Raw genomic sequence first — 20,498 nt, forward strand, 5'->3', positions numbered from 1 at the left:
ACGTAACTATTTTTGATTTTACCCTTATCAGTTGACTGACTGTTTTGTTTTTTTAATTTTTTTAAATCAAAATCAATTTTAGATTAAATCAGCTAATAGACCAAATGACTTCGAATTGATATAAAACTAATTTTTATATATTTGTCTATCTCTCTTGATTATATCCATATCCTCAAATATCAATTTGACGTTTGGTACATCAGCCGGTTTTAGGTCGAATTAATATGAAATCAGTTTCTATGTGTTTGTCTATCTCTCTTGATTATATTCATACCCTCAAATGTAAATTTGACGTTTAGTACATCAGCCGATTTTGTCTAAAATTGACTAATTTACCAAATAATCTCATATTGATATGAAATTAGTTCCTATATGTCCTCTACCACTCCTGATTATATTCATGTCCTCAAACGTCAATTTGACTCAATATATTAAGAGTAATAATATGTTGAATAGAAATATGTTTAAAAATTTTAATTCAAGTTTAAAAAAATATTGCTCTCAATATATTAGGTCAAATTGATATTTGAGGATATGAATATAATTAGGAGAGGTAGACGAACATATAAAAACTTGTTTTATGTCAATCCAAGATCATTTGGTCTATCAACTAGTTTTGTCCAAAATCGACTGATGGATCTGACCTCGGATTTATATGAAACAAGTTTTTATATGTTCATCTACCTCTCCTGATTATATGCATGTCCTCAAACTTCAATTTGACCTAATATATTGAGAGCAAGGTATTGAACACAAATATGTTTAAAAAATTTAATTCGTGTTCAAAAAATCATTGTTCTCAATATATTGGGTCAAATAGAAATTTGAGAGCATGGATATAATCAGGAGAACTGACCAAATATATAGGATCTAGTTTCATGTTAATCCATAGTCGTTTGATCCATTATCTTATTTTGAACACAAATTAAATTTTTTTAAGTATTTTTTATTTCAAAAAATCATTGCTCTCAATATATTGAGTCAAATTGAAGTTTGAGGGTATGAATATAAATAGGAGAGGTAGGCGAACATATAAAAATGTATTTTATGTCAATCCGAGGCCATTTGGTCCATCAGCCGGTTTTGCCCAAAATCGGCTAATAGACCAAATGGCCTCGGATTGACATAAAATACATTTTTATATGTTCGCCTACCTCTCCTATTTATATTCATACCCTCAAACTTCAATTTGACTCAATATATTGAGAGCAATAATTTTTTCAACATAAATATATTTGAAAAATTCAATTTGTATTCAAAAAATATTGTTCTTGATATATTGGGTCAAATTGAAGTTTGAGGGCAAAATTGGCTAATGGACCAAATGACATTAGATTTACATGAAATAAGTTTTTATATGTTCGTCTACCTCTCTTGATTATATTCATGTCCTCAAACATTAATTTGACTTAATATATTGAGAGTAATATTTTTTGAATATGAATTAAAATTTTCAAACATATTCATGTCCAACAAATTATTGTTCTTAATATATTAGGTCAAATTGAAATTTGAGAGCATAGATATAATCAAGAAAGGTAAACGAACATATAAGAACGTGTTTCATGTCAATCCGAGATCATTTGGTACATCAGTCGATTTTGGACAAAATCGGCTGATGTACCAAACGTCGAATTGACATTTGAGGGCATAGATATAATCAAGAGAGATGGACGAACACATAGGAACTAGTTTCATATCAATCCAAAGTCGTTTAATCTATCCACCGATTTAATCTTAAATCGATTTTGATTTTTTTAAAAAAATAATAAATCAGTTCGACTAATTTCAAAACTCATTTAACAAATTTGATTAAAAATTTGGCATTTCAATACAAAACCAAATCGATTCGACTACTCCATAACCAGGGATGGAGCCAGGAATTTCATATCGAGGGGGTGAAATGTATGTGTTTATGTTGAGGGGAGGCGACCATGTCGTAGCTTCTCATTCGCCTCTCTTTCACCCTCTATTCATATACCTCATACATTTCTTATACTTAAAAATTAAGGGGAGACGACCGCCGCTAGGGGTGTAATCGAGCCGAGTCGAGTCGAACTTTTGGATGTTTGAGTTTGGTTCGTTTATAATCGAGCCGAGCTCAAGCTTTATTTAATGAATATATTCATGGTTCACGAGCTTATTCGAGCTTTTATCGAGCCTAAACGAGCTTAATAAATATAAATTATAAATTTAAATATTCATTAAAAATTAAATTATATATTTTTAAAAAATTATAATATTCTTGTTAAAATTTATAATTTTATTCTAATAAATAAATTTAATATATTTATCTATGTTTTCATAAGTAGAGTATAAAATCTATAAATTCAATATCAAAACTATTATTTTTTTTATTTAGAAGTTGATTTATGAACTTAACGAACATGTTCACGAGCTAACGAGCCGAATATTGTGAAGCTTGAGCTTGGTTTGTTTATCTTAACGAGTCTCATTAAATGAGCTCAAACGAGTTTTTATCGAATCGAGCTTCGAAAGAAATAGGTACGTGATTTGGTCATTTTGAAACTTCTCTACGTGAAATGAGTATTTTGCAAACTTATGTACGTGGCCAATAAAAAGCTGAAATAAAATTAAGTAGTTTAAAATGTATATTTTCATCCCTCGTCGGTCTTTGAATACAATGTATAATGATTATTTTCTTTATTTTCCTCTAAATTTAAAATTTTAGATCCATCGTTGTCCATGATTATATAAGGTTCCGTGAAAATAGATGAAGATATAATTTTCTTTTCTTACACGAAGGCAAATTTTCTTCGTATTCTTCGAACTCTTTTGCTTTTTCATGCATACACACGAGCCTTACAACTTAGTTCATCACTATTTTGATCGTCAAAGAGGGTAACATCGAAAATATCAACCCTCGGTTGACAAACTTTACTTTGCAAGACATCGATAGCGGACGCACCGACAAACTGACATCAACCACAGATATGAAAGAGTGACAAAGGGTACAATCACTAGATGCTTCTATATTTTTTTATCCTTTTATGTATATTTTTCTCCTTGTATACACTATTAATAATTAAAAAGTCGACCCTGAAGACATATATAATTATTTTCCACATCAATTTCATATTTTTTTTCCTCCTTGTATTAACAAAAACAGCCATAATTATTTTTTATAATGTTTTTCACATTTAATTTTGGTGAAAGAAAGATTAATATTATTTTTTAAATGTAAGGGATAAAATACTACTGGATGGAAAATAAAAAAAAATGTTAAAGATATTTTTCTCTTTTCTAAATTTATCAATTAGTTTCTATAGATTGATTTATACCATTCTAAATTTTATAAGTTTGATATTTTTGTAAATAAAAAGTTTTAATTGTAATAAAAAACGTAATTATATTTTTATGTCTCTCCTAGTCCATCCCACTTGTATAACCGATTGTTTAAGGGTGGAAAGGATTTTTTTTTCATTATCCTTCATTATTCTACATCTCATATTAAATTTTATCAAATTTTTAAAAATTCATTTTTGTTAATTTACATTATTAAATTTAAATTCAATAATGACAAATATAAGAAGATTTTTAAATATAAATTAAATGTGATTTGATATGATTTGAAATTCTTTTATATCGATTTCAAATAAACTGACTGAAGAGATATTTCAAAAATATAATATATGATTTAAATATTATAAAAATTATATATGTGATTTGAATAATACTGAAAGCAGTTTAGCAAAGTGTCTAATTTTTTACAAACATTTTCACTTTTTATCATTTTTTTTCCTTTAAAAAAATACAGATTTAATTCTATATTTGAGGATCAATGTGGGAAACTCAAGAACAATTATATATTTAGAAGGAACATACCAAAGCATCCACTTCCATTTTCCTTGCTAGCACAGTGAGAAAAGAGAAAAGAGAGACCGGTAACTGTATGAATGCAAAATTCATACAAATTACCAATAGAAGAGAATTTGATATCAGTCCTCTTGATACTCGCCTTCCTCTTCTTCGTCTTCGTATTCAACATCATCTGCAGTTGCATCCTGGTATTGCTGGTACTCCGAGACCAGATCATTCATGTTGCTTTCCGCCTCAGTGAACTCCATTTCGTCCATCCCTTCGCCTGTGTACCAATGCAAGAAAGCCTTTCTTCGGAACATGGCCGTGAACTGCTCGCTGACGCGCCGGAACATCTCTTGGATGGATGTCGAGTTGCCAATGAACGTAGATGCCATCTTCAATCCAGTCGGAGGGATGTCACAGACTGTAGACTTCACGTTGTTCGGAATCCATTCGACGAAGTAAGAGGAGTTCTTGTTCTGCACATTCAGCATCTGCTCATCCACCTCCTTTGTGCTCATTTTGCCACGGAACATGGCTGAAGCTGTGAGGTAGCGGCCGTGACGGGGATCGGCAGCACACATCATGTTCTTGGCGTCCCACATTTGTTGGGTGAGCTCGGGGACGGTGAGAGCACGGTATTGTTGCGACCCGCGGGAGGTGAGAGGAGCGAAGCCGACCATAAAGAAGTGAAGACGAGGAAAAGGAATGAGATTGACGGCGAGCTTTCGGAGGTCAGAGTTGAGCTGTCCGGGGAATCGGAGACAGCAAGTGACCCCACTCATGGTGGCCGAAATCAGATGGTTCAGATCGCCGACTGTAGTTTGCATATATGATGAATGATGATTAACTATTGATAGGCCCAACGGAAAACAGTATTAGGGTGAACAGGGGAAGGGATACTTACAACTGGGAGTGGTGAGCTTAAGAGTTCTGAAGCAAATGTCATACAGAGCTTCATTGTCCAACACCATGCACTCATCGGCATTCTCGACGAGCTGGTGGACCGAAAGAGTCGCGTTATAGGGCTCGACTACCGTGTCAGATACCTTAGGTGAAGGGAAGACCGAGAACGTTAGCATCATACGATCTGGATACTCTTCTCTTATTTTGGAGATGAGGAGCGTCCCCATGCCAGAACCAGTCCCACCTCCTAGTGAATGGCAAACCTGGAAACCTGTTCCATGTTCAATCAATCGATCAACCATTGAAGTTGAAATTGGAAGTTCTGACGATAAAAAAAATGCTCAAATCTGCTTGTAATAACGACAAAATTAGAAAAAACGAATCGTAAGAGATGAAAAACAAATGACAAAAGCTATGATTCACCACCGCTGAATAAATAATATAAATCGTTTAATTTCTTAGATTGATCAAAATAAACGTATAAAACAGGAGGAAAGGAAACCTCACCCTGCAAGCAATCGCAGTTCTCAGCTTCCTTCCTGACGACATCGAGCACCGAATCAATGAGTTCGGCGCCCTCAGTGTAATGCCCCTTGGCCCAGTTGTTACCGGCCCCGGACTGGCCGAAGACGAAGTTGTCGGGGCGGAAGATCTGCCCGTAGGGGCCGGATCGGACGCTGTCCATGGTGCCGGGTTCGAGGTCCATGAGCACCGCCCTGGGGACGAAGCGGCCACAGCTAGCTTGGTTGTAGTAGACGTTCACCCTCTCGAGCTGGAGCTCATTGTCGCCGGCGTAGCGACCAGTGGGGTCGATCCCGTGCTCCGCGCACACCACCTCCCAGAACTTGGCTCCTATCTGATTGCCGCACTGGCCGCCCTGGACGTGGAGGATCTCACGCATCTTGATCCCGCTAGGGTTGCGGCAGAGAGCGAGGAAGTAGAAACGTGATTGGGAACGGAACGAGAAGGGGGTTTTATAACCTGGAACGTGGCGGAGCCAGACGGACGTTTGGAGCGGAGTGAGAGTTGAAACGTGGACTCCTTCTTAGTAACGGCGTACGATTAGCGGCGTACGACTAACGGCGATCGTTTAGTTTAGGCGGGAAATTTGAAATTTGAAATGGGGTAGTCAAACGTGATGCGTAACGGCCATTTTTACCGTTCTAAACTTTTAATTTCAGAGACAATCTTCTATCTGTGAATATTCATTCTTTTTTTAGGGGCCAAAAATAATCTAAATTCTTGGGGAAATTTTCAGATTAATCCAAATTTTTAACTATTTTATAAATTAACACCTAAATTTTTGTATTAAAAAAAATCAAAAAGAAATAATTCAACACAAAATAGATCAAAATAGTTGAAATGGATGATCCTCAATGGCCATAATGAACACAACTGCCTGGTTTCTTGCCTTACTCTTCACGAAGATTGCAACTGGATCATAAATGGAGTAGGGGCTACTTCATGGCCATGATAGAGCTTTCAGGCTGTGTTTTCTTTGAGAGAAATAAAACATCAATAGCAAATGTTTTCAATGATGGCTACTTGAAATTTTTCTTCCCCCTTTAATGTCCTCTGATCCTTCTCATCGCTGAGATTACTACTTTGCCCCCGCGGGCTGGATAACCGGTTAAGGCGTGACATCCTTGTACAATGAGTCGTAGGGTCGAAGGTCCACGGACGCGCACTGGATGAATAATCTGGACTGGCTGTGTTAAATTCCGGAGACACCACGCTTTACCCGGGCCAACATTCACCGCTGATTTACCTCCTCCTAGAATCCCTGTGGGACCAGGCTAGGGGGCGGCGGGACCCACCTTTTTGCACAATGATAAAACTTACCTCCATCGTCTTTTCTTTCTTTCCTGCAGGAATCCAAGAACCAATCAGAATAACATCATCAAATAATAAAAATCATTGCGATAAAAATTTGCATTTTTACCTCGCATTGCTTGTAGGCATTCTGCAGATCCAGCATTGTCTCAAGCAAAGGGATCTGCTCAATTCTGCAAGTAGCCGAGTGAACTGGAGTTCCTTAGGAAGTGTTCTTACAGGTATGAAACACACAACACATGAAACATAAAAGACATTCTCGACTTTGAGAACAAGATATAATCTTTTTCTTAGAGGTATGAAACACACAACACATGAAACAAACACATGAAATATAAAAGACATTCTCGACGTTTATAACAAGTTATCTTTTTCTTTACACGTATGAAACACAACACCTGAAATGCATGAAAACATAGGCATTTTAACTGCAACTTTAGATTGTTTATTATTCACCACTTGATACTATTCCGAATCAGTCTCCTTGCACACCATACAACTGATCACTTTTGCTATACGGAATATTCAACGTGACGTGCTGTGATCTTATATTTTCTTGATTTACAACCAATATTAATTATTGCATCATAAAAATACAAGTTAGCTATAAATACTGGAGCTGCTCCAGAATTCACTTCCCCCTCTTATCGTAGAACCTGGTGTGAAAGTAGTCCCTGAAACATCCACCAGAGCAACAGCAGCTTATACACTCAACCCAGTCTTTCAAGTATTAAGTTTAGAAGATAGAGATACTCGATGGCACCTACTGACGTGCCAAGGGAGTTGTGAAGACGAGAATGAAGGGTAAGAAGATGTGGCTGTGTGATAATTGAATCTCATATTTTTGTATGCTTATGCGGTACAGCTTGTTGGAGCGACGGCCAAGCTATTTCATCATCAATGTACCCACGAATAAGGAAATCTGAGCAGTTCTTATGGCATCCGTGATTATAAGGATTGCGGAAATGGCCATCCGCACCCCGAAGATAAGAATACCGAGCAGAATTTGCTAACTCGTTGGTTGTGATATTTCGAGCTACCTGCAGAGAGATTGGATCAGAACTCATGATTAATTCATGTAAATCATGTGAAGATGTATAGATCTGCAATTGCAGAGACACACTTGGCCGTCCATTTAGCAAAACTTTATATATGATTCCTTTCCATGAAATATTTGAGTTCTCCATTATACTTTAATATTATAAATTCAGTTCCTTTATTCATAAATGCAATTTCTCCCCATCACATATGGATCCAAACTTGTGCTGGAAACAAATGCAAACAGTGGTTACCTGGTATGCCTGTGTCACCGTCAAAGTCAGAGTTCCAGATAGCAAAATAACATCCATCACCATGAATGAAACAGCACCAGGATGTTCAAGCATGACAAGATGCATCCATGTCTCAGATGAGGGAATCTGCGGTGACCATGTCCATAACCCTATTATAGTACATGCAGGTTAAAGCTTTGTTTAGTCAGGCCAACTTAAAGGATATACTTATAAAACACTTACTGTGCATAGCAACGGCAGCACCAATGGACGATGTCAATGCTCCCATAAAGACAAAAACAAAAAAGTCCCATCTGTTATTCTGAAAAAACAAATAAAAAGGGCAACGATGAAGCCAAGCAAAAAAGGTCTTTCATCTCAAATCCACAGATTAAGAACTCTGCCAAAATCTATTGATATATTTTTTTGTATAGTTTGGTTTATTCTACTACTAACCTTACCAACGCAATTGGATATCCAAGGACAGTGATGATCGAACTGCTCCACACAGTGCTTACATTGAGGACAGTGCTTAGACCGAACAGGTCGGATTATCTGATAAGAGATGAGAGTTCTATTGAAGTCAAAAATAGGACCCACAAAAGAAGGAATAGAGATCAAAACACCCAATAGATGCTGCCTGTGAATTTGGGCAAAGTAATGCACAGAATTAGAGTCACTACCTTACATGTAGGGCAGAGTTGAGACCAACTTCCTGTCCAAGTAGAGTTGTTGAAGTCAATGTCCAACAGAGGATCCTATCAAATATCAAATTATTCAATTGTAAAAAATAATTTAAAAAATAAAAATAAGCAACAAAAAGGTGCAAATGCATAGTGGGTGGGCTCAACTAGGTCAACAATATACCTCAAATGTGAACTCTGTAACAAAAAATAAGCAAAACAACATCCTCTACTAATACTAACAATTCATAAAGTTATATTGATATTCTTTTAATTGCGACCTTCTGAGTTCTGACCAAGGAATCAGTAAAACAGCAAGCAACACTAACTATGGCAGAGAAAAAAATTTATGAATGACAATATAGTGAAGTAACTATCTATAAGAAATCTTGTACATTAACTTTGGTAGCTGATACTTCTTGCACCATCAAATGTTAAGGATTATTGGTTATGCATTTAGTTCCTTTTTTTTTCAAATTTAAGATTGACAAATAAAAGAGAGACACATTTCCCACAGGTTTTAATTATTCTTTTATTAACCGATGTTTTGCTCCAGAACCTTTACAAGAATTTCAACAAAACAACTAGCCATTTGAATTTGTATCAAAGGCATGGGATATTGTCGCTTACACTTTCACGAGTTTCAGATTTTCCTGAGTTAGGTTTGATATAACCTGGATCCTTGCTGCATGAAATCAACTAAATCAATTCATTGAAGACGTAAATAAGACAATAAAGTGATGCATCATGTCATCAAAATACTATTTGGAAAGTAAATAAAGGAGGAAGGATTCATTTGCACTGTCAAAATATGCTAACAAAATAACATTTTGAGGCTCCACTGGATATGGCATGGGCTCTGGCCTCTGAAGTGACTGATTAACACCGATACAATATAAGTAAAATCAGTCCACAAGAAGGATTGTTATTTCAAAGAATGGTCAAACAATATGTTTTCAGTATGGCCTAGGTGGATGAGAAAGTATTATGTCGCCAAAACAGAAAAAGCAACAGCCTAGCCACTGGAACAGATGTGATAGCTGCTGGACAGACACATGTGAATAAACCAGAACAATAAATGTTTTAGATGTATGCTAGTGCATAAGAGAAGCCAAAACTTGAAATAAAATATATCTATTATCCATGTGCTAATACATAAAAATAAAATGAATCTGCAACTGAATTTAAGCATATTATATGTTCAATCAGAAGAACAAATTGCAGATGCCCTGCAAATTAAGGGAAAAAAACATGCATTCACCAGCTTGAGTGCTGGGTTATTTTTACTCTCACTAATTGATAGAATGATGATATTTTTAGATTATTATATAGCCATATATTAATTTCCTTTCTTATTACCTCCTTTTCTTTCCAGTTAGTTAAGAGAGGATACTTTTCCATTTTTTGCATTCAAGAATATATATGGCTGTAAATTCATACGTAGTACTAGAAATAAGAACATTCAAATTTGTTCAGCAGATATGAAGTGAAAAGAGACACTGCGCTAAAGGAGTAGTCACCTGCTGCATCTATAAAACATTATTAGAGAACTAAGTGCCAAAGATACACCAATCCATCCCGAAAGCAAAACAACTGTAGTAGCCTCAGGAAAACCAGGTCCTAGAAACAAAGAATCCAGTTGGAATTTTTTTTTCCCGCAAATATGAATCCACTGACTGCCAATAACTAGCTCTAGACAAAAATCATACCAACCTAACATAATGGAATTTATGAAGAGAATGACTAAAATGATTATCAAAAACAGAAGGATAGGAGCATATCCAACTGTTCCAGTTGTTCCAGAAAACATCCTGCCTTTACAAAAATTGCCTCTTGTTTTTCCTGCATTACTCTATAAAAACAAAGCACTATGCATCAGCGGTATTAATGACATTCACAAAATAAAAATGTATAATGAAGAGAAACAATACATTTTGCTAAGTACGCAATGAAAATTAGAACAAATATTTATAAATCCCTCTCATACACAATATTTTCAAATGTCATATTAGATACCTAACTTGTTGCCATCTATCTCCATCCACACGTAATTAATGTTGGTTGTAATATTGGATCTTAATGCTGATATCTCTTCCAAATTTCAGCAAATATTAGCTGTGTGTTATGTAAACAAATGAGGAATCAAAATAGTTTTAGAAAGTACGTACAGGACACAGACAGCCTTATTTACCTTTAAAGTTACTTTATTTCTCATTTAAATTCAGATTAATCCAAATTACCAATATTGAAGCTAACTCAATATTCTGAACTAAGACAAAACTATTGTCACTTTGAATCGTTAAATATTTTTAGTTTCAACCAAGGTGAATTCAAAATGCAAATGCCGCCGTGATCAAAGCAGATTTTATTGAATGGGTGGAAGTTTTGGTGTATGCCAGCAAAAGAGGCCCAATCATCTGAAGACTCTATTCATTAATCAACTCTATTCTCATAATAAATTAATCTTTCAATTGGAAAAAATAAATTAAAACATTAGCCCCTGAACAACCACATACAAGAATGTATGCGACATGTCGATAACCCCTGTTGGCAGCAAGGTTGGCAGGAGTGAAGCCATTTCTATCCTTCACCACTAATTCTCTCTTATTGCCTGCATGCACAAGCACAGTACATCCCTCCAGATTGCCACTCAATGCAGCCCAATGCAAAGGCGTACAGCCTGCAGTAATCATATGAATGGTCATTCTAATTACAAATTTAGATGATATTGTCATTCTGAAATATATTAATTAGAAAATTACAAATTAAAAATGACAAAATGATATGCACTAAAATCAACCAAGAGTAACAATATTCCAATTAATTCTCAAAGCCACATGAAAAGAAAAAAAAAGTTGCATATATATTATTTAAGGCAAGTGGAAGCCAAAGAATTCGTTAGACATACTAGAAATCCAAAAAGACATAAGAATTGCATAAACAAGCAATTAACCCAATAAAATCACGAAAACATGAACAAAAACACTTCCTGATGTTGCAACTGAAGCATTAGAAGAGCAAACACCAAAATATTAGAAGGCTTTACTTCTCTGGCAGACATGTGCACAAGGAAACTAACAAGGTGTAAGAAAAATAACTGTTCACACTTCACAGTGCTATGAACCCCAGCCTTTTTGGTAGTCAAGAAAACATGGAAGAAGGAATTATTTCTCTCTATCAAAAAATTAAAAATCTAAAAACTAGTAAAAATAACCAAAACCTTGTAACAAAAAAAAAGGGGCATGCCAATTACAGATATAGCTTCACCACATATCTAAAATAGGACCACTTAATGCCACTCCATCTTAGATCCTCTTTAATTGCTAGTGCTAGAGTTTTTTTTGTCACCCTCTATTAGAAAGACCACCTCATCTTGTGGCCAATTCAACTTACCCAACTTCAAAATTTATTAATGTAAAACCATTTGTACTAGGCCCAAGGGGAAAAAAAAAATTAAATTGAGAGTTGCATGATTTGGCATCATAAATATCACAAGAAACAGTAAATAATGACTGCATTATTTACTAATACAAATAATAAAATGAAAAATGATTGGAAATAGCTTACAACAAAATAAAAGAAATATGCTAAAATTAATAATATAAAAACTTAAAAAACAGTAAACAAAATATTATTTAATATTCGAAGTAGATTATTAACACAACACTAACAAAATGACGTGGCACTATTGTAATTATAACAACGTCATTTCTTAACCAGGACATTTTAGCAACTTTCCTTGATCAAAATTTAATATCAAACCAAACATGCAAAATCTGCTTTGGCAGAGTGGTTGAACAGCAAGTAGTTTACTATGCACCAAATTAGCAATAAATATCTATCATTAATTTCTTGAAAATATAGGCATGTATTAATCTAAAGAAGGATTATCAAATATTAACCATTGCACCTCTTCTACTCTTAGGAATTTGAATATAGAAAAACATGATGTTCGAAAAAGAACTAAAGTAAGAAACCATGAGAAGTACCATTTCCATCTTGCTTCCCTTGGTATGCATTTCTGAAAAGAAGTAGCCTGATAACATCTGTATATCCCTTATAAGCAGCCCTGAGAAGTATAATAAACTAACGGCTATAATAAGAAATAATTATGCATCAATATAGATTTGCTACAAATTAGCAGTCCTTCGATGAAAGAAAATAATTATGCAAGTGAAATAATGCTCAGATATTATCAGTAGTTTGGAAGAGTTTCATTGCCGAACTTAAGATACTACACAGATGCAACAAATCCTCCTTTCTTGTGTGACCCTGGCCCACCAACAAATTTAAGGTCCTTGTTAATGCTGCCTTGTTTCCTAAATACATCTTCTTTTTTGCTATATTTAAATATCCTTGGTGGTGGCTTAGAAGCTTTGTTAGAACACAGGCAATTAGGGTGGCAAGTACTTCAAGGATTACAATAGCACCATACAGTGCAAGTAACCTTCTATAACTGAACATACAACCAGATGCCCTGGTAAATTATAAGCCATTAGAAATCTGTAGATTAACCATGCTAGGTAGTAAATGAAGGGACTTAAGTCACAAAAGAAGTATAACCTTGAGATTATAACAGGAAATTAGGAAACGAGTTTGATCTCAAGTCTCATGAATTCCAACTAGCTAATGACAAAGTGAGGAAGAGCAGTAGGTTGCCGGTAATGGCAAGATATGAAGAAATGCTAAAGAAATCAAAGTTTTCATATGAACAATAATAATAATATAATATAATGTTAAAAATCACAAGACTAAAGTGAAAATAGAATGAAAAAAAAATACAAAAGCAACATAACAATCAGATAGGGAACTGGATTAGCTTAAGTAATATGCAAGGAACTGCTAAAGATGGATTTCACACTTGAGTTTGATGTCCGTAATAGACAATACAACACATTGAACAAACCCTGTAATAGACAATACAACACATTGAACAAAACCTGAAAGTTATGTAGCACGGATACTCTGATTTTTTTTTTTAAGTATCGGACACGGATACGACACGGATACGATACGCAAATACACGTATCGGATACGGGCAAAAATGTGTCATTGACTTTTTAGAGGTTTGACCATGATGATACGTTTTGGTCACGGCTAGGATACGTTTTTCCGGATACGTTTGGGCACAATTGCAAATATTTAAAATTTTTAGGGGTTAATTGAAAAAACTTGAAAATTTCTAGGATTACTTGGAAAATAATTAATAAAAATAAATTGAGTTGTGGGTTTTTAAACCCTAAATGCCCTACTTGCCTCTCATCAACGCCTCTTGCCGACATCGACGCCGACGCCGCAGTGTAAACCCTAAATTATTGTTTCTGATTTCTGCTCTACTCTAAAGTGCTTAAACCCTAATCATTTTGTTAAAAAGATTTGATTTAGAAATTTGAATATAATCCTTTTCGATCTCTATAATTTTTAATTTTCAATACTATATATAATGATTGTCGTATCCTAGCCGTATCGTATCTTATATTTTCAAAATTTGTCATATCGCCATATCTGTATCGTATTCGATACGATACTCATACCCATATCCATGCAACATAGCCTGAAAGCAAGGTATGAGTTTGATTTATCATCCCATTTAAATGCAAACCTTGTATAAGCAGCCTAATCAGACCAACAAGTCTAAATTCACAACCATAGCATACAGATCTACTTAAGAGATTTTCCTTCAGTTCAAAAAACATCAATTTTACAAAAAAAACAAGCATATAATTAGGTCAAGACACCACATACCAATGAAGTGGACTTCTCCCATCATTATCTGTGGCATCATGGTCGGCACCATACTTGGCAATAATGCGATTCAAGAATGATGTTTGTCCATACTGTGCTGCAACATGAACTGCCTGATTGGAAAAGTAGCCAAAACAGTGTGTGATCAACATAATGCCAAAGTACAAGGGAATAGCTAGTTGTGTAGTGTGACTTAGTCTTAAGAGAATAAATGCCATTCTATAAGGAAACTATATCAGTTACTCAACAGCTACAATTCAGTTAAAAAAAGTTGGTCCCAAAAAGCCTGTTAATAGTACAAAAAGGCAGTGAAAGAACTGCACACGTTTCAGCAACAATTGGAGATACATGTGTAGAATGCAGAAACCAATCTCAGTAATCGAAAGGCTTATGATGCAGTGATATGGAAAGGAAGACATGTGGGCAAGAGTGACAGTTTTGGCAGTTTACTGTAGTCTTTTTATTTAGAGCACTGTTCATCGAAGAGAAGGAGAGAGGTCTTCATGAGTTTTTTCCACCACCGTCGCCCAAGCACAATCGGCCCCCCCTTCCCCAGTTCGGCGCCGCCTCGCCAGAAACCTCGCAGCCGACTCCCCTCTCGTCGATCTCCTCCCTCATGATCTCCCACGCCGGTAACCTCCCACACCGGTCGCCCCTCCTTCAGCGAACCAAGCGCCGCCCCCCTCGTCGTCGCCTGCCAGCAACCACCCCACACCAGTCACCTCTCTTTCAACGGCTCAGCACCGCCCCCTTGTCGCCGCCGGTCAACAGCCACCCCACGCCGGTCACATCTCCTTTAGCACCCAAGCACCCCCTCTCATGCGTCCGGCAGGTCACGCGCCGCCTAGGTAGACCCCCCCACCCATGTGTCCGGTAGCTCACGCGCCACCTCAGTAGACACCCCCCACACACACACACGGCGTCAACAACCCACAGTGTCATAATCACCTCTCGCAGCAGAATGCCGCAACGTTCGCATTGTCCCCGCCGCTACTGTCGCCTCTCTTTCAACGGCTAAGCGTTGCCCCCTCGGCGGCGGCGGCCAACAGTGGCCTCATGCAGGTTGCCTCTCCTTCAGCGGCCAAGGATTATATCCTCATTCTTATGCATCATTCTCGGTCGATCGAGGCGCTAGAAGCTTACGAATCTTCGTCTTGTCGAGACCCGTATTCTCTAGATCCTCATGTGGCACTAGTGTTGGATTCTTATTATATTATATTATATTCTTCCCCTCACTCCACGGGTATTTGGGAGTCGAGGGTCCGAGTCAGATCCTCAGTCGATCAGCAGGTTAGTTTTTCAATTATATTTCCTCTTCCAATCACAAGATTTGCTATAGTTCCCCGATCAGAGACTATGAACATAGTTCCCTGATCAGAGACTCGCAGCACAGTTCCTCGATCAAAGGTTGGGGTCCAGTTACCCAATTAGATACTAAGGGCACAGCTCCCCGATTAAAGACTAGGGGTATAGCTCCCGAATCAGGATCTAGGGGCCTAGCTCTCCAATCACAGACTAGAGACTAAGCTCCCCGATCAGGCATGCTATGGGCTCTACTTCCACTGACATCAGGGTTCCACCTCATCGCAGCCGGTCTCGAACCATAGTATCTCGAAGGCATTTTGATCATACACCGCACCTCAAGACTTCGGAGCAGTTCGGTCAAGTTATAAGCGAGTTTGCACTCGCACTTATATTCCAAACTCCCGAGCCGTTCGGCCGAGTTATAAGTGAGCTTACCATCGCGCTTATATTCCAGACTCCCAAACCGTTTGGCCGAGTTATAAGCGAGCTTGCTCTCACGCTTATATTCCAGACTCCCGGCCAAACACTCCCGAGTCATTCGGTCAGGTTATAAGCGAGCTTACCCTCACGCTTATATTCTAGACTCTCGTGTCGTTCAGTTAGGTTACAAGCGAACTTGCTCTCGCACTTATATTCTAAACTCCCGATCAATTCGGCCAGGTTATAAGAGAACTTGCTCTGCGCTTATATTCCAGACTCCCAAGCCGTTCGGCCGGGTTATAAGCGAGCTTGCCCTCACACTTATATTCTAGACTCCCGAGTCGTTCGGCTGGGTTACAAGCAAGCTTGCCCTCGCACTTATATTCCAGACTCTCGAGTCATTCGACCGGGTTATAAGTGAGCTTGCACTCACGCTTATATTTCAGCCTCCCGAGTCGTTCGACCGGGTTATAAGCGATCTTGCTCGAGCTTATATTCCAGACTCCCGAGTCGTTCGGCCGAGTTATAAGCGAGCTTGCCCTCGCACTTATATTCCATGACTCCCGAGCCGTTTAGCCGGATTATAAGCGACCTTGCTCTCGTGCTTATATTCCAACCTCCCAAGCCGTACGGTCAGATTATAAGCGAGCTTACCCTTACACTTATATTCTAAACTCCCGAGCCGTTCAGTCGGGTTATAAGCGAGCTTATACTCGCGCTTATATTCCAACTCCCGAGCTATTTGGTCGAGTTATAAACGAGCTTGCACTCACTCTTATATTCCAGACTCCCGAGCCGTTCGGCCAAGTTATAAGCAAACTTACTCTCGTGCTTATATTCCAAACTCACGAGCTATTCGGCCGGATTATAAACGAACTTGCTCTCGTACTTATATTCCAGACTCCCGAGTCATTCAGCCGAGTTATAAATGAGCTTGCACTCGCGCTTATATTCCAAAATCAGGAGTCATTCGGCCGAGTTATAAGCGAGCTTACTCTCGGACTAAAATATCACCACTAGTCTCGGACCTGAATATCTCTATCAATATGTCCTCTTTAGGGCTCAACCTCACCCATTTGGGGTCGAGTTATCTCCATTGGACTCAGACCAGAGTATCCCACGGGCTCTACACCCTTCGATCTCTCGAGTTCCGCGGCTGCTCGGCTCACAGGTTTTGCACCCGTTCGCCTTCGATTTCACTATCTATGCTCCCACTCAGTTCTCGGGTTCTAAGCCCGTTCGGTTAACGAGTTTCACTCCCATTTGCCTTCGATTTCACGGACTATGCTCCCGCTCAGTTCTCAGGCTCCACACCCGCTCGACTCAGGGGTTTCACTTCCATTCACTTTTGATTTCATGGGCTACACTCCCGCTCAGTTCTCGGGCTCCGCACCCACTCGGCTCACAGGTTTCACTTTTGTTCGCCTTCAATTTCACATGCTATACTCCCGCTCAGTTCTCGAGTTCCACGCTCGCTCGGCTCACGAGTTTTGCTCCAGTTCGCCTTCGATTACACGGGCTACGCTCCCGCTCAGTTCTCGGGCTCTACACCTGCTCAGCTCACGGGTTTCGCTCTCATTTGCCTTCGATTTCACGAGCTATGCTCCTGCTCAGTTCTCAAGTTCCACATTTGCCCGGCTCACGATTCGCTCCCATTCGCCTTCGATTTCACAAGCTCCATGCCCTTCGATCTCTCAAGCTCCGCTCCCATTCACGTTCGACTCCCAACACCTTGTTCGCCGCTCAGCTCGACATTCTGTTCACCTCACTTGCCATTTGGGACTTCTTAATGGTCACTCGTCACTCGGTCAACACTTGTCTTGATGCTCGCCTCACTCGCCGCCCACCTCACTCGCCGCCCTGCCCAACATTCACCGCTCGATCGGCACCCATTTTAATTCTTGCTCGGGATCATGATCACCCGTTCTACATTCGCTCGATCGCTCTACTCGGCATCCGCTAGGCCTCTGCTAGGTCGTCCGCTCGATTGCCAGCTCGACATTCTCCTGATGGCTCGCTCGGCATTCGCTCGATTGTCTTCTCGGTTATCGACTCGGTATTATTTTTCGATTTTCGCTCGACACCGCTTCCGCCATTCGCTCGGCATCACCACAACTACAGCCAAGATGTTATATGACGAGCCCAGAGTCAGATCGCTGTACTCGGGAGTGATTCAACCTTTGCGATGTATTGTCTAAACAATCGGACTCGCGCCTCCTTCGACTAGACTTGAAGGGAAGGCTTGTGATGCGGTGATATGGAAAGAAAGACACGTGGGCAAGAGGGGTAGTTTTGTCATTTTATTGTAGCCCCTTTAATTTAGGGCACTGTTCATCGAAGAGAAGGAAAGAGGTCTTCGTGGGTTTTTTCCGCTGCCGCCGCCCAAGACCAGTCGGCCCCCCTTCCTCAGTTCGGCGCCGCATCGCCGGAGGACTCGCCACCGCCGCCTCGCCAGAAGCCTCGTAGCCGACTCCCTTCTCGTTGATCTCCTCCCACGAGATCTCCCACACCTGCAACCTAGTCCCACGCTGGTCACCCCTCCTTTAGCAGTCAAGCACCGCCCCCTCATCGTCGTCGGTCACCTCTCTTTTAGCAGCTAAGCACTGCCCCCCTTGTCGTCGCCGACCAGCAGCCGCCCCACGCCGATCCCCTCTCCTTTAGCAGCTAAGTGTTGCCCCCCTCTTTCATGTGTCTGGCAGACCACGTGCCACCTCCAGCAGACCCCCCACATCATCGCAACCACATCTTGCCGCAGCATCCGCGTGGCCTCTAGCGCTGCTATCACCTCCTCACAGGCATGCCGACAGCTCGTGCGTCACCACCAGCGGCCTCCTTTCCAACATCCACAGTCGTTGTCGCCATCTGGCCCTTACCGCCGCCCTGACCATCTGACCTATTGTGTTCCAACCCTCAACCCGATGTTGTATTCTGGCCTTCGAGCCGATATTGTGTTCCGGCCTTCAAGCCATTGTATTTCAGCCACCGTGACACGTCATATTCCGGCGTGCGTGTCACCGTCTTATTTTGGCTTGCATGTTGTCATCCTATTCCGGCCTGCGTGCTATTATGGTTTGGCCTATGAGTCACTGTTATGCTCCGGCCCTCGGCTCCTCAAATCTAACTCCTCATCCAGCTCACATGCAGCTACTCTTTCGGGTAATGACGACTCGATCAACGTTTCAACTTGTTCACCGATTTACCAGAGGGCACCCCCGGGGCCACGGTACATTTTCCATGCTTATTTTTCACGTATTTCATTATTCTACTATTTAGCCTGCTTCTTATATATTTTTGGGATCTGCCTCGAGCATCAGGTACCAAGACCGGAGCAACCCGGTTGCTATCTACAGATAGTGTTGACCAAAGGCCTTTTGACGACTTGGTCAACATAGAAGACAGCTCATAATACCCTCCCCCTCCGTGTCATAGCAACTCGGTTAACATTTCAACCACATCATTTCGGTCGTTCCGCCTTCTCAGCTTCTAGACGGGATTGACTTACAACCATCAAATGCGCTTAAAGGAAGTGCAAAGATAGCATGCACCAAGTGATCAACACAAATAAGTGTAAACATAGATGTATTTGTATAAACACTAGATATAGTCATGCGTTTCAAAAGATTTATCATATCTATAAGCATGGACATGGCATTTTCATGGTTGTGTCCTTGACCATGGAATATGGACTTATCCCTGCAATCCTTGTAAACATAATTTGTCCTAAACATACGTAAGCAAAAAATAAAATAAAAATCGAAAATGAGGAGAAGAACCACAAACAGTGATTTTTAGATCCTAACTATCTAGTCGTCGAACATTATTGGGTAATATAGAAGTCCTACCATCATTTCATGTTATAGCACTCACCTAGCAAGAGGAACATGAACAAAATATATCTCATCTGCGTCTACAGGAGATCTTACCCGGTAACCACTAATGTCAACCGCCTCAACCCGAGCTCCATTCTGCAACAATACATCTGCCACGGGAATAGACCCATTTACTGCGGCCCAATGCAGAGCCGTTTGCTTCCTGTGGTCACTAGCGTTTACATCTCCCCCGTGCTTCCAATCAAAGAAGCCAAGACAGATTTCTCAGTCCATACCGAAACGAGGGGGAAACCAACAAAACTTGTTCACGAAACCAATTACCTCGATTACATACAGAACCACGTTAGGAAAATTGTTGAGGGCAGCCCACTGGATGGCGTAGTACCCATTCCGATCAGGGGTAGACACGGACTGCCCGTCTCTCTCCACGAAGCCCCGGAGCTTCTCGAGGTCGCCGTAGGCGCACGCGGAGCAGACGTCGACGACGAGCTCGGTGTTCGGAGAGGCCGAACTAGCGTGAGGATCACGGACGCCGTGCTCGGATTTGGAGTCGACGATCACATCGATCTCCGCCATGTAACGACGTCGAACAAAGGATCAAATCGGGAGATTGAGGGATCTCCCAAGAGGAGCGAATCGGGAGGGGGAGGCGACACAGTGGCGAAGAGTGGTGGGGAATCAGG

General features: G+C 39.7%; 2 protein-coding genes across 2 annotated transcripts; both read right to left on the bottom strand.

Moving 5' to 3' along the window:
- Positions 1 to 3,805: 3,805 nt before the first annotated feature.
- On the bottom strand, positions 3,806 to 5,673 carry LOC121975782 (tubulin beta-1 chain). The gene is made up of 3 exons (XM_042527641.1): positions 5,236 to 5,673; positions 4,730 to 4,999; positions 3,806 to 4,639 (listed from the first exon to the last, which is right to left on the bottom strand). Exons 1-3 carry the CDS (start codon positions 5,627 to 5,629, stop codon positions 3,960 to 3,962), a joined length of 1,344 nt encoding a protein of 447 aa, XP_042383575.1. The 5' UTR covers positions 5,630 to 5,673; the 3' UTR covers positions 3,806 to 3,959.
- A 1,292-nt stretch (positions 5,674 to 6,965) lies between these two features.
- Positions 6,966 to 20,498, bottom strand: LOC121975783 (probable protein S-acyltransferase 23). The gene is made up of 13 exons (XM_042527643.1): positions 20,137 to 20,498; positions 19,909 to 20,049; positions 14,261 to 14,373; positions 12,505 to 12,584; positions 11,032 to 11,195; positions 10,229 to 10,367; positions 10,036 to 10,135; positions 9,146 to 9,200; positions 8,516 to 8,590; positions 8,289 to 8,387; positions 8,076 to 8,154; positions 7,854 to 8,002; positions 6,966 to 7,601 (listed from the first exon to the last, which is right to left on the bottom strand). The coding sequence occupies exons 1-13, from the start codon at positions 20,389 to 20,391 to the stop codon at positions 7,398 to 7,400; spliced, it is 1,653 nt and encodes a 550-aa protein (XP_042383577.1). The 5' UTR covers positions 20,392 to 20,498; the 3' UTR covers positions 6,966 to 7,397.

This window comes from Zingiber officinale, chromosome 4B (genome assembly GCF_018446385.1).
Source record: "Zingiber officinale cultivar Zhangliang chromosome 4B, Zo_v1.1, whole genome shotgun sequence".
NCBI classification, from domain to species: Eukaryota; Viridiplantae; Streptophyta; class Magnoliopsida; order Zingiberales; family Zingiberaceae; genus Zingiber; species Zingiber officinale.

Bases quoted from the DNA above. Each gene is read 5' to 3' on its own strand.
- LOC121975782 (XM_042527641.1), bottom strand. From the start codon at position 5,629: ATGCGTGAGATCCTCCACGTCCAGGGCGGCCAGTGCGGCAATCAGATA. The intron at 5,000-5,235 runs GTGAGGTTTCCT...AACATGGAACAG, and splicing joins GAACTGCGATTGCTTGCAGG to GTTTCCAGGTTTGCCATTCA. The intron at 4,640-4,729 runs GTAAGTATCCCT...TGCAAACTACAG, and splicing joins TAAGCTCACCACTCCCAGTT to TCGGCGATCTGAACCATCTG.
- LOC121975783 (XM_042527643.1), bottom strand. From the start codon at position 20,391: ATGGCGGAGATCGATGTGATCGTCGACTCCAAATCCGAGCACGGCGTC. The intron at 10,136-10,228 runs GTTGGTATGATT...CTTTGTTTCTAG, and splicing joins CATAAATTCCATTATGTTAG to GACCTGGTTTTCCTGAGGCT. The intron at 8,388-8,515 runs GTAGTGACTCTA...ATCTCTTATCAG, and splicing joins AACTCTGCCCTACATGTAAG to ATAATCCGACCTGTTCGGTC.